At 39.4% G+C, this 14,934-nt stretch overlaps 1 protein-coding gene across 1 annotated transcript in view; it reads right to left on the bottom strand.

Annotated features, from left to right (window-relative positions):
* The window catches only part of TBX21 (T-box transcription factor 21), a 16,324-nt gene extending 1,390 nt beyond the window's left edge, over positions 1 to 14,934 (bottom strand). The window contains exons 1-5 of the mRNA XM_072111597.1: positions 13,970 to 14,934; positions 4,887 to 5,041; positions 3,055 to 3,176; positions 1,487 to 1,633; positions 623 to 708 (exon numbers count right to left, since the gene is read on the bottom strand). Of these exons, the coding sequence (XP_071967698.1) occupies positions 623 to 708; positions 1,487 to 1,633; positions 3,055 to 3,176; positions 4,887 to 5,041; positions 13,970 to 14,589 (1,130 nt within the window). The 5' untranslated portion in view covers positions 14,590 to 14,934. The remainder of the gene's footprint in view (positions 1 to 622; positions 709 to 1,486; positions 1,634 to 3,054; positions 3,177 to 4,886; positions 5,042 to 13,969) is intronic.

The following is a 14,934-nucleotide window of genomic DNA, read 5'->3' as shown; positions in this document are numbered from 1 at the left end:
TCAAGGACGCTGTCACTGTTGGCTACCGTGCTGGGGGGCACTGTGACTGTTGGCTACCGTGCTGGGGGGCACTGTGACTGTTGGCTACCGTGCTGGGGGGCACTGTGACATTGCATGAGCACATACTGGCCATGCTGCTATATGTGTCTCTGGTAATTTAACTGAGGGTAATGCTGTATAAATTGACATATTTAATGTCTCGAGTAGATGCATTTATTCAGTAATAAAATAACATTTGGCCCTTTTAGGGCAACTATAAGACTGAAAATGAGTTTGACATTCCTATATTAAAGGGTCCTGCCAACAGGAAAATCTAAAGTAATGATATGTAATCTATCTTCCTCAAGTAAGGGCTCTTTCACATTACTCTGTGATCTGTGTGGTGCCACAGACTGATCACTATGGTGGGGATTGAACTCTTTGCATTATATTGATATATGATGCACAGAGTTCTTGTTTCCACAATGCGTAGCAGAGCCGACTGTCGGCTCAATCCCCACCATGGTGTAATTGCATGTTTAACATGTTGCAAATGTGAGATTCATATCGGAACAACTTCCCATACTTGCAGATCCACCTATAAACACACATCACATAGGTGTAGATCTGATGTCTTACTGACCCCATTATTCCACTGGGCACTTGTGATTCACAATGATCTCTGAATCCTTTAGCAAATGGATTGTGATCAATTTTCAGCTGTGTGATCTGAAATAGATTAAATGACAAGATATGACACAAATTCACAATCTCTAGTTGTGATTATTTGGAAACAGTCTTGTCTACACAACTATGTGCCTAAATCGGACAGGTTGGCAGGACTTTAATCCCTTAAAGGAAGTCTACCACCAAAACCATCTTGTATATGTTATCCTTGGCCTTCTTCCTTCTAAAATCAACTTTCAAAATTATGCTAAAGAGATGGAACGGCTCTGGGGGGGCGTTAGCAAAGCCTTTTGATGCTATTACACTGTGCAGAAGCACTTCCAACTGTGTGAGATTTCAGACAGAGGGAGGAGTGGAAACAGTGTAACGGCCTGTGAAGCTACAGCACAGAGGGGCTCTGGTAACACCCCCAGAGCCTTTGACTCGCGTGCATTAGCTGTAGTAACCTGTCATCAACCTACTATGATGATCCAGGAAAGGGGACTTGATGAGTCTCTTAGTTTTACACTAAAATACCCAAGTAGCTATTGACTGAGACATCTAAAGAGTTAGACTGCCAGGATCCGATGTGTGACCGCTATAGGGGCCGCAGCGTTGATTGCTCTAACTCTCTTGCTGAGGCTGTGTGATCCCCATCACATGCATTTACTGTACATAGGAAAGCATGTACTGCATGTACAAGTATGGGACAATGCACCACGGAGCTGACAGTCTTTGCGTTTCCTTTTTGAATGTAGGTGCAGTTCGTTTTACAAAGAATTTATTGAGATCATTTAAAAAAACTGCATTGTAATATACTTCAATCATAACGCATACTTACTTCAGCATTTTGATATGCAGTGACTGCTATGAATTGCGTCTCTGGAAAGGTGAAGGTGTGAGCTTGAGGTTCAGGGTTGCCTGAATCTGACATTCGTGTCACGTGGAGTCGTGGCTGGTATTTGTGAAGAGACTGCAGAACTACCATCTGTAGAGTTCACAACAGATTTCATTAACGTCTATGTCTGGTGTACACATGGACTATGCATTATATGGTGTTATTAGAATGCAGTGATATTTAGGACAAGGCAAAAATCCACCATGAAAAATGGATGTTAACTTCTATTTTTCAAGGCGGAATTGCATCAGTCTGGCATCCGTTATTCATGGATTGTCATGAACTAGAGTCTATACATACTGGTAGGTTGATTAGATTGTGAGCCCCATGGGGAGCTCTGTGCAGCGCTGCAGAATCTGTGTGCGCTATATAAAGAACTATTATTATTAATTATAAATACCGTAGATAAATATAGTGGCCGGATGTGCTGGTGGACAATTCAACACCGGACCCTTCCTGGTGTAGAATTTGGCTCTAACCTGTAAATGAATGGGCACAGGTTGTAGCTGGTGCGCAGCTCCTGCCCTGCGCTGGCCCCCTTAAAGGAAACCTACCACTTGAAGTGGCAGGTATAAGAGGGAACTACCGAGCACCAGCTCAGGGTGAGCTGGTGCCGGAGCTTATTTTTGTTAGTGTTTTAAACCGCAGTATCGCGGTTTAAAACACTTTTTAAACTTTATGGCCGGAGCTGCTTTGGCGCAGGGAGGTACGCGCTCGGTAGTTTCCTCTTATACCTGCCACTTCAAGTGGTAGGTTTCCTTTAATGCACCTCCATGCCCCTCCATGAAGCTGGCGTAAGGAGGTATGCAGTCACAATTCCTAATATGCACAGTAATTGAGGCCATTTCAAGACTTGTATGGCAGAAAGCTGACGTACAAGCCCTCAATATATTCAAGTGATCTGTTAAAGACCGTTCTGACTTGGATATGCTGTGATGCTAGGATATACACCAACATCTACGTGCAAGAAATATGAGACATCACAGGGACTAGATTGTGCGTTTCATGTTTAATGGAGTAAATCCAGGTGTATAAGGGGCAAAAAACATCCATTAGTCAAAAACATTTTGTCTTTCAAAAATGTTCTGTCTTTTTGTATAAATGTGGTGGAATTTATGAAAAGTTCACCTTTATACTAGACATATCTTCTATACAGGCAATCCCCTATTTGAGGACACCCGACTTACAAACGACATCTAGTTACAGACAGACCCCTCTGACCTCCGGTGAAGCTTTCTGAATGATTTACTATAGTCCCAGACTGCAATGATCAGCTGTAAGGAGTCTAATGAAGATTTACTGATAATCCTTGGTCCAATTACAGCAAAACATTTTCAAACTCCAATTGTCACTGGGGCAAAAAATTTTTTTTGTCTGGAACTACAATTTTAAAATATACAGTTTCGACTTGCATACAAATTCAACTTAAGAACAAACTGATGAAACCGATCTTGTATGTAACCCGGGGACTGCCTGTACGGTATGCTGTAACACTGTGTGGCCTTCCATACCTGGGTCAAGTTACATGAAGCCCCTTTATTGTTGGTCAGTTTCAGTTTGCTGAACGTCACCTCCTGTCGCATCCAGTGTGCACCCGTGTTGGGAGAATCTGGGTGATGATAAATTCGGTTCCCTTGATGGGGAAAAAGAATTACTTTTGATTTTTTTTTTAAGAAATTATTCTTTACAAAAACAATATTGTATAAAAATAGAAATTCAGTTTTTGCTAGATTTTTTGTTAGATAGTTTAGGTGATATACAAGGATACTAAACTACCTATCTACAACACTATTGGTTCTTGTATTTTATTCAACACATCTATAGATCACGGAGATAAGTAGTAGCAGCCCTGGCGCTACCTGCTCTGGAGGAATACATGCAAGGGCATAGGAGGAGGGGGTGAGCATTGCAGGGGACCATCTCACTATTAGTGGTGCTCAGCTGGAGTACAGGTATATTAGATCAGATTGTTTATCCCAAAAATGGGAAATTATGGTGCTCTTGTTTCTTTATACAATAAAATAATATAACATTATGTGAGACAATACAATATAAAACACACAGCAGCTGTTATGGGCCTGCAGTGTTTGCATCGGACCTGACAAACTAAAGAATGGAGGATGTGCACATTGTACAGTATAATATGTATATAGCAGAGCACATCTTCCATAGTATATAGCATGAATCTGCAGCTAAGATAAGAAATATCAGGGGACAGCAGAATGACAGGACTAGGGATCTCTCATCTTTAATCCTGCCATCTACTTCCCACATGTGATCAGCAAATACTGAGTCAGATCTTAAGTGTATACATGTATATATAATTGCAGAAATGTGTGCACATAAGGGTGTATATATATATATATATATATATATATATGTAAGAATACAGATTTTATTACAATATTTTCTGAGCTGGTAGAGGGACCCCATTTAGAAGTCTCCTAAGGGGCCCTGCCTCTGCTTGTTACGCCCCTGCAAATGGTCCATTGTAATTCATAGATGTATAGAAAGCAGATATGCAAGGACATCCATCGATGTCCGTGCTTATAGTATAATACAAGGCTCTGAGAAAGCCCTACACCGCGTGAAGCGGCTGTTGCCTATCTCATAGTTGGCACCCTCCTGTTATGCCACACTATTAAATAAAGTACTGGCATGGGCATTGGTGAGTGCTGCTGCATCTCTTCCTTCTATACATCTATAGATTACAATGGGCCTTTTCACACCCACAAATCTCACAATCGCCAATATTGCCATCTTATATTTGAACTAGATTTCTTTTACTGTATTTTTTTATAGAACTTAAAAAAAAACCAGCAGAGCGTCTTGCACATAATTTATACAAGAAAACCAAGCCCCCTTGTGGTAGAGTGTCATATATTCAAAAATATATATTAAAAAAAACACTAAAAATGTAAACCTGTTAGAAGACAAACAAACACAGGGCACAAACAGAAAAAAATGTGAAGTAGGAGGTGGGGGGACAGTCTGTAGAAGTATGCGGGCCTAGAGGGGAGTGGTATAGCCCTACAGGCCGGTCATGTGAGGGTTAGGAAACTTTGGAAAATGTCTCAAAGGAATATGTCTAAAATAATATTTGGGAAAACTGTCATATTCTCTAAGGCACAAATTTTTCCCACCGTGGCAAAGAGCTCTGTCATAGTTGGAGGGGGGGGATACCTGTTTCTAATAGCTGCTGTAAGGATATGCTGAAATAATTCCTACCATCACCCAAGGGTTTTATTTAACAAACAGTGCAGGAGGTCAAGGGGGGCTAAATGTTGTAAGTTCCTAAACTAGTTATTAGAAATAATCCTTATCATCATTCTACAATTAATACCTGGCATGTTGCCCTCGGCCTTGCCACATTGGATCCACTTTCCACCTTGGAATCTCCAGTGGTTCTGATCTGCCAGAACCACATCCACATGTAGAGTGTATTGAGCCAGGGGGTCCAGGCCTGACACACGGTAGCTGAGGAATGGAAACATGCGCCTACGAGAAGAAATACACAACATATTAGTTTATTAATTTTAACTGTTATATATTTACTAAGGAATAGAATCAAGGAATTGGACCACATAGCTGCATAACCTCTTTCAACAATTCTATGCTTACATTTTGCTTGGTCTGTGATCAGGACCATACGTAATGTGAGTGTCATCTATAACCAGAACCTGGATGAAGGACTGTAAACCAAGCACACTGACATACTGGTGTGTGTGTGTCCTGGCAGGATCTGCTTCTCTTTTGTTTTTTTACAAAAAAGGCTTTACATAATATTCAAATGAGCCTGCGGGGCTCCAAGCTCCATTGACATCTATGGGACCCAAAGCCCCTTAGACTCTTTTGCATAAGTTTAACACTTTTTTTTTTGTAAAATGAAGGGCACAAGAAGCTAACAATAGCAGATCTTGCACACACCAGCATGTAACTGTGCTTGGTTTACAATCCTTAATTCCTGATGGTAGATGTCCTATAAGGGTTTGTCCCATCTTATTAAAAAAAATGGTGACTTTTCTATCTTCAGGTCCCAGGGAACCCAGAGAGGCTCCTACTACTACGGCATGGGTGCTATGGCAGGCATTGATCCACCACTTATTGTAAACTTCAAAAAGCTATAAGATACCAAATGAGGTCACTTGTAGAGATTTTATTGCCCTTGTATCATATCATTGCCCTTGTTAGTCTGATATTAACAATTATATGACCTTTATGCAGAATTTAGAGAGCATGTAATGTGTTTGGTTTTATCCAATAATAGAAAAAAGAAGCATCAGCCATGTTGGATTACAGTATGCCTCACCCTTAGTACATGCAGAACATCTGAACCAGCGAAGCCATGTATGTATATTAGGGACCCTGGAGAAATAACTGTGTTTCACCAACAACCAAGTATATCGGCAGCTGAAGCAACGGACTGATACATACATTACTACGGGCACCAGCAACTTCTCTTTGTCTAGAAGTGACTAAGTGATTAGAAAAGTGGAAGTAACAGATAATGATACTGCCAGTTTTACTGAAAAATTCTTATAGATGCCCAGATGCATTAAACCCTTAAGATGAGGTGTAGTCCCTAATTATGCCCTAAAGACCATTGGTTTCATCTGTTTCCACTTCACAAGGGATTTTGAAGAACTTGATGTGACATTAAAGCTGGAGTATCCAATTTTTATTTTTTTTTTAAATTGTATTCTATAACATAGGACAGGGGTGGATATCATCTCCTTTCATGGGTGAAGACCCTTCTTAGTATAAAATTTAGTCAGTGGTTTGGGTGGCCATGGACCCCCTAAAAGGCTCCAAACCGCCTTTATTTTAATCCACTACTGTTTATAGGTTTGGCAGTGTGGAGACCAATTGATTGCTTGCTGTACCATTTGGAACAAAGCTGTGCACTTCTTGGGCCCCAACACATAACTCTACCATTACACATAGATATTATTGCCATAACACATTAATGTGCCAAGTCCATGAGGGAAAAGTAAGTGACCCCCTTGCTTCCTTTTATGAGGAAGTGAATTCACGCCTCGTGCGGGACGTCAACTCGCTCTCCCATGCTCCTTGCATAGGAGAGGGAGCTGCATTAATTAGCAGCCTGGAGCACTGGATATCTTGTACCTGCTCTTTGTGCTGCTAATTATAAGTTTCTTTTCTAGGTAATCCCGCTGTGTCAAGACTTGTGACGGACAGTGCTGGGATCAGGATTAAGAGGAGAGGGGTGAGTATTATTGTTTTTTAGTAGCTTGGTTTCCTTTAAGCAGGAATGTAGATTTCATCTCACTCATTTGGACCTGATCTCACTGGGTATTGCTAGGTGATATGTATTACATACTATATTTTTCATAGTGATATATGATACAAGGAATCTCTTCTTCACCACAAAACAGCATGGAAATATGTGTAGTTTATACCTGGGCACTATATAACAATATATTCATAAGGCAGTAAGGGCCTTATTAGAGTATTGGTAAAACCCATTGCCAGGCCGAACACAGTGCTGCTCCTCTTTCCTTTCAGACGCTCGGGTGGTCACTCTATAAGATTTTCTGTTACTGCTCTACAAGTGGTATCCTGGTCCTGCCTGCCATGTGGCTTGTACTGTGCATTGCCTACTAGGTGGCTATACAAGAATTAGCAGTTTCCCTACACATTTTACTCAAAATCCTTTGATAGATGTATAAAACATATTTTCAATCAAAGAAATCTGCCAATAATACAGCAATTTTATAAATGTTTAGCTTTTCCTTAAAGTGACAGCTACAGTTTTAGCAATCTAAAAGAATAGTGGAATCGCATGCTTGCAATGAATATAACAAAAAGAAGGATGAAGACACATATACCACAACTGTTGCCACTGAAACTTTGCTAAAAAGTCTGACATTGGTTCAAAACTGGAAATGTGCGAGTCTAGGGAATATTTCTATCATACATAGAAGGTGGGGGAAATAAGGGTGTGCGCCCCATTTCCTGGCAACGAGCTGTACCATTGTGCTGTATACATGAGGCCGAACTCGGGGGCAGTGTTACCTATGATACTGTCTGGTCCTGTGTAGTAGAGTACAGACAGTTCCCAAATTACATGCAAGATAGGTTCTTTAGGTTTGTTCTCAAGTTGAATTTGTATATAAGTTGGAACAGGTATATTTTATAATTGTAGCTCCACACAAAAAATTTTTTTTTATCCCTGTGACAATTGGATTTTCAAAATTTTGTGCTGTCATGGGAACATGGATTATCAATAAGTATTCATTATAGATGTCTCCCAGCGGATCATTGCAGCCTGGGATTAAAGTAAAGCATCCAGGGAGCTTCACCGGAGAGGTCCGTCTGTAACTAGGGGTTGTCTGTAAATCAAGGACCACCTGTATATGTAAAAATTTTTTTTATTAAAAACTATTAATAGAGTAGAGACACATTTTTAACCCCCCTGAAAAACTTTTTAGGAGTCGGGGTCGTCTCATATGCTGGGCAATCATGTGCCCTCTGCAGAAAACACCCACCTGTAATACTGTGACCCCTTTCATTGCAGCTTTGCCGGCGGCATGTGAGCGCCCCCTGTGACGTCATCGGGGAGGCTGTATGTTTTCTGCTCATCTGTTACAATGTGCCAGTGGGACATTGTAATATATGTTCAGTAAAATCCCCATATACTGCCTTACTGTAGTATGGTAGTAAATGGTAGGATCAATCAGACAACCCAGGGTTAAAGTTCCCCTGGAGGTCTAAAAAAACAGTAAGCAAATAAATAAATAAAAAACCCTAACATTTTAATTTACCCCCTTTCACTAGAACTGATATAAAAGTAAACAATAATATTCATAAACATGTTAGGTATTACAGTGTCCTAAAATGTCTGATCTATCAAAATATAAAAACAATTGTTCCCAGCATGGTATGCCGGAAAATATGGTACCTCTTTCAAGTTCATAAAATTGGACATTAGGCCTTTTTAAAACCAGAGATAAAAGTCTCCAATCTACTGCATTTCTTGTAAATGAAATTGCTACAGTCAGCAGTAAGTAGCCATGTTTGGGGGTGATGAAACCTGAGATGATCCACAGTCTAGGCTCAGAATTCCAGCAGTGATCGTACACCCCGTTCTTCTGTATAGTTTGCATGTAAAATATATATCCAGCTATTATATAATGTTCCAGAAAATGATAAGACCTTGAGTCCCTTCAAGTTCAAGGCAGCGCAGTCTTGAGAAAGGAATTACGAGTCGATCTTATTTTACTTGACGGAAGCGTTTAGGGGCAGGTGTAATCACAAATCATTATTTAATCCACCAGGAAGTGTGAATGCCAAGTTATGCTCGGGATCACGCCATGTTAACTATTGATTTCTCTCACCATCTGTGCACCAGTCCTTCTAGAAACAGGTCTAACACAGGGCAATCATATAAATCCTCATATCAAGGGTCCAAGAGCCCCAGACACGATAAGGAACAGAAATAACATAAAGTATTCATGTAATATACAGACGGAACCCTACTTAAGGACACCCGACTTACAGACGACCCATAGTTAAAGACGGACCCCTCTGCCCACTGTGACCTCTGGTAAAGTCTCTGGATGTTACTATAGTCCCAGACTGCATTGATTAGCTGTAAAGTGTCTGTAATAAAACTTTATTGATAATTCTTGGTCCAATTACAGCAAAAAATGTTGAAACTCCAATTGTCACTGGGGCAAAAAAAAATATTTGCCTCGAACTACAATTATAAAATATACAGTTTCGACTTACATACAAATTCAACTTAAGAACAAACCTTCGGACCCCATCTTGTACGTAAATCGGGGACTGCCTGTATAATGTAAATTTTTTTATTATTACACAAGAGTTGGGGAAACTGAAGAGAAATGTTACTGGTAAAAAAAAACTCTTTCACACCATCTAAGAACTAGAGAAGTTTACAGTGACGGAAATTATGGCACTATTTTTAATTCTTGATGTATAAATAAACATGTAAAGCACGCGATTGTGTGAACGCCTTAACGCTGGGCGTTGCCTTAGGAACGACGATCACCATATGTTTTGGGATGTGTCGAAAAGCTCAACAAAAAGATTTTATTTGCAAACTGTGACCGAAAGAGAGAAGAGAAAGTGTGTAGTATTGATAAAAAATTACATTTAAGACCTATCTCAAATGTTTGGATTGCGATATAAAAACATTTATAAATGTGCAATGTGGTCATTTGCATAAAGCTGGTTTCACACAGTGTAACACGGATGCAATACCCAGACTCCTCCGTGGTTGTCAGATCATCAGATTATGGCTGTGTATCATATCTGTATTTTTTACATGCCATGTAGTACAGGCAGTAGGTTCCGTAGGTTTGTTCTTAAGTTGAATTTGTATGTAAGTCGACACTTTTTTTTTTTATTATTGTAGTTCCAGACAAAAAACTTTTTTTCCCCAGTGACAATTGGAGTTTCCAAATTTTTTGCTGTAATGCCACCAAGAAGTATCAATAAACCTTCATTACAGACACCTTAAAGTTGAACATTGCAGTCTTGGACTATAATAAAGCATCCAGAGAGCTTCACCACTGGTCACTGTGAGCTGAGGGGTCCGTCTTTAACTAGGGGTAGTCTGTAAGTCAATTGTCGTTAAGTAGGGGACCGGCTGTGGTGTTATTTTAGAGTTGCATTCAATAATGATGTGAAAATGGCCCAGAAATCACTCTCCCAACCTCCACAAACAATTTTGGTTGGATACTGGGTATCTGGAAGAGCAGGCGCACTGAGGTAGGTGTCTGTACGCAAAAAACAGAGACAGGGAAATGAGACCACGCAAAATTCAAGTGTAGGGGTTAGATACACTCAAAATGTAGTACAATCATAAGGTTGTGCTCTGACATATACAAAACCTGTATTCATACATATCAATCACCGTGTAGATCAGCACAATAGCAGGTCAGCAAGCCGGCTCAATCGTCCTGGCAGCATGGAACCAGAATTCCTTGTCACCGTCCGGTATGTATATAGTGTATATGTGACTTTATTAAATAAAAAAATTGTACCATGCGATTTGGCTTCAGACTGAAGCCTTTATCAGATACATCTGATAAAAGTTTTTACTCCACAGCTTAAATGCTGTTTTGTACCTTACACAATCAATTGACGTTGATGGTATCATAGTATATAGGGTTAAAAAAAATGTTGTTCGGTCGCATATAAACCTATAATTATAGTATTTATCCAGAGGAAGGCAAAAAAAAACCCTACAAGGCTGATGCCAATCTGCCCCAAATTAGGGAAAAATTCCTTCCCGACCCCAGAATAACTCTCTGGAGCAATATAAAATTAACAACCAAAAATTAACAACTTCAAGTTCTCATAACATAACATGGCCATGAATAAGGATATATTCTGAAACGCGTAGGCTGTGTGAACACTACCTGTGTCCCTAACATGCTAGTATGTACATTATACTTAAATAAAATATGGATTATGGATTATTGTGGATTGTCTGATACTGGATCTGTATGTTTTTGTGATCATATAGTAGTATGTTTGATCTCAGGCCATATTATGGGAAAGTTTTAAGCGAGAATATATGCATCATATCCATACGGATACTGCATTGTCCACTAGTGCCTCAACCTTGTGGAATGCTTAAATATTTCTTGTTAATTCCTAACTTTCAATATATTTTGATCACAATTTATACCTAAAACCAACCTTGCTTCACACAATGAAATCCAACCACGGAGGCAGCGGAGCTCAGTTTCTCATTAAGTATATCTCATTGTTTTCTCCTGATGTGTTATTTGGGGTTTTATATAGGATTGTAGATAATGTGACTATAGTATTTTCAGGTATAACAATGGAAAGATGACACAACCCCAGTGAACAGATAATATTTAGCATCTACAGCTCTGTATCTATGAAATATTTTCCCCAAAAGCCATCTAGGGTTTGATTTACTAAGAAGACCCAATACAGGAGAAGGGTATAGCTGTGTCCAAACCACTAAACCACAAGGAAGCTTGAGCGAATGTGAGGATATATATTTTTAAGTATGTATGTATGTATGTATGTATGTATGTATATTTCAACTGTTTGTAGTTCTTGTAATTTCCATTCAATTTAAAGAAGCCAAACTACTCTGCATAGTCTCACTTACTGAACGTTCATTACCGCCTACACATCTAAAGGTGTATTAAGAGATATTTCACCGTCCTTATGAATCACTCTGGAAATTTAGAACTCTGTACTATGAGGTTTGGTATCTCAGTAAATTTCACGCCAGTCCATACCAGCAACAAAACTTTGGGTATACATGCTACCTAGCTGTTATACATCATAGTAATATGCACTGATACAGGATACAATATATAAATTGTATCCTGGGAGAACAGATGTTAAAAGTCACCTATGCGTGAAGGAATGACACCCACTTTTTTTTGTGGAGTCCTATAAATGGACATGTCACGAAGCCACCTGCAGTAGGTCATATAAAATTATTTCGCATAATGAAATATTATGTACTATAAGCACACACATATATATTACATTACACAAATAATTTTTGTGAAATTATTAGGATATATTATCACACCTCTGCCGCCCCTTATGGCAGATGGGCCTTTGGCACCTGTGGCTTGACAGCAATGCCTGTACCCAGTATAGATATATCACTGTATGCTTTGATGGAAATAAAGAGCTAGATGGTTTAGAAAATGTACAGATTTTGACCCAGGCTGTAATCTGATACAGGTGGTCCCCTACTTAAGGTCACCCGACTTACAGACGGCCCATAATTGCAAACGGACCTCTGTGAACACTGTGACCCTTGGTGAAGCTTTCCAGATGCTTTACTTTAGTCCCCGGCTGCAATGATCATCTGTAGTGTGTCTGTAATGAAGCTTTATTGATAATCCTTGGTACCATTACAGCAAAATTTTTTGAAAATCCAATTGTCGCAGGGACAAAAATTTTTTTGCCTGGATCTACAATTTTAAAATATACCTGTACAGGTGGTCCCTGACTTAAGGACACCCAACCTACAGATAATGCATAATTACAGATGGGCTCCTCTACCCATCTCTGGATGTTACTTTAGTCCCAGACTGCAATGATCAGCTGTAAGGTGTCTGTTATGAAGCTTTATTGATAATCCTTGGTCCCATTACAGCAAAAAATATTTAAACTCCAAATGTCACTAGGGCAAAAAACTATTTTGTCTGGAACTACAATTATAAAATATACAGTTTCGACTTACATACAAATTCAACTTAGGAACAAACCTATGGAACCTATCTAGTACGTAACCCAGGGAATGCCTGTATAACTAAACTGATTAGGTACAGGCAGCCATTCCAAAAATATAGAAGACAATTGCTCCATGAAAAAAGTGCAGATAAAGGCCTGAAGAAGTACATTTAAGTTCTATGTAGTTTCTACTTTATGACTACTAAAACCTTGTGTCATTTTGTTTCAATATTTCTATTTCATTATTTCTTTTGATTGAATTATTATAAATATATGATGAGACAGGTTAGATAAAATTAAAACGAGGAAAATAATAAAAGTTTCATAAATGTCAAATGAAATTGAGAATATAAGAAAGGATAGAAAAAGGCCAGGCTACTATTTTTCCCCATTTTTTCTTAACAGTTATCAGTTGGTTTACTGTCTTGTGCATCAATGTATCATTTTATACAACTGTGTATACAAATGTATTTTCACGTTTTTTCACTAATTATGCTAATTTTGATCTAGACCAATAGAAAAGCAATAAGATAGTAAAACTGTTTTGAAAATGCAACTATATTGTTTTTGGTGAACAGCCCTATAGGCAAAAGTCTGATTTTCTTTGACAGTAGTGTTTGACTATTAGACCTTAGACCTAGATCACTTTATAATGATAATAAGATGTCATTATTAAAACTGAACATTTTGGAAACTTGTCCCAGTCTGCTAAATAATTCTAACAATTTCCCAAATTTTTGTAGACTGTATATTTTCTATGTAGGCCTCATTATTAGACCAACATTATTTTATAGTTATTGTTGAAGCAACTGAGAATATTTATACCACTATCACTGCGTATTACAAATATTAATTGCAATTTACTCGTTCTGCATGTATGTATATATAATGGTTATCCATCTATTTTTCTGAACTGTAACAAGCCAATAAAATAAAAAAAATCTAAAAAATGTAAAATTCAGTCTACAACACGCAGTTCTATACAATCATATAAAATGATTACTAAATCCATTGCCTTGATTGACACTGACCAGACTTTGATCTTGTCTGAAATATAAGTGGTCAAAGTCTTATGGATGTGAAGTTCGGCGTCATCGCTATTGTGTAGTATCAAGGTGTGAAAATGGTACTAGTCATACTGTATGTACGCATACAACATTATACATTTATGCACCAGTATTTCTAAGGCCTATTTCTTACCTGCCCTGTTTTGTGATGATCATTTCCGTCTGATGCTTATGAAATTTGTCCCATAAGGTGTAGTTAGCTAAGTTTACTTGCACCTTTTCTGACTTTTGGCCCCCAGGACTTGGGGTGCGAGTAAAAGACTGTGGGAGTGGTAAGGAATAAGATAGATGTCCATTGCCTTGGGCATAACTTTCGGCATCTTCCACGTCGTATTCCTGGCTATAAGTGCAGTTGGTTTGGGGTAGGTGGCGGGCACCATGGGGATAGGGATAACTGGGTGGTAAGTTTTCATCTCTAGAACCAGCATGCTGGTATTTGTTGTGCTGCGCTGTGGGCAGACTCTGCAGTTCTTCTGTGGTCAGGGTAAGTTTTTCACTTCGAATTCCTTTTTTTCTCACTGTGCTCTGCACATCTGTTTCGCTTTGAATCCGTGTTACGCTTTGGATCTCCTCTGCGCTCCGCATGTCCACTGAGTTCTGCATTTCTGCCTTGCTCTGCATACCTGTCAGGCTGTGCAGTCCTATGCTCTGCATCCGCAACATGTTTGGCATCTTCAAAGTGCTCTGCAGCTCTGCTGTGCTCTGCATGGGGTGCTCTGCTGACAGGCTGTGCATTGGAGTTTCTCTATGCATTCTGACACGTAATGCTCCACTGCACCCATGGAACTATCTCAGAGCTAGTCCTTCGGTGTCAGTGTCACACCAGGTGGATGTCACACAGGGGTCACGTGCGTGTTGTGTGTATGGTGCCCCTCCTCCACCTAAATGCATCTGTCACTGTCTCCCCATCACTTTGGCACTTGCCACTGAGTCCCTTTAACTTTCTCGCGTTCTTCTACCCCTTAAAGAGTTTCTGATCCTAAGTTTGTTTCACATCCTCTTCGATCGGTCTAGTTCAGCTTCTCACCGTGTGTCTGTCCTACAGCGCACTCAAACTCTTTCACACAGTCACTTGTCTTGGAAACATCTTACTCTGTC

The sequence above is a fragment of the Engystomops pustulosus genome, chromosome 6, assembly GCF_040894005.1.
Source record: "Engystomops pustulosus chromosome 6, aEngPut4.maternal, whole genome shotgun sequence".
Taxonomy (NCBI): domain Eukaryota; kingdom Metazoa; phylum Chordata; class Amphibia; order Anura; family Leptodactylidae; genus Engystomops; species Engystomops pustulosus.
The sequence above is the reverse complement of the archived record's forward strand: the minus strand, read 5'-3'. Positions and strand labels throughout refer to the sequence as shown.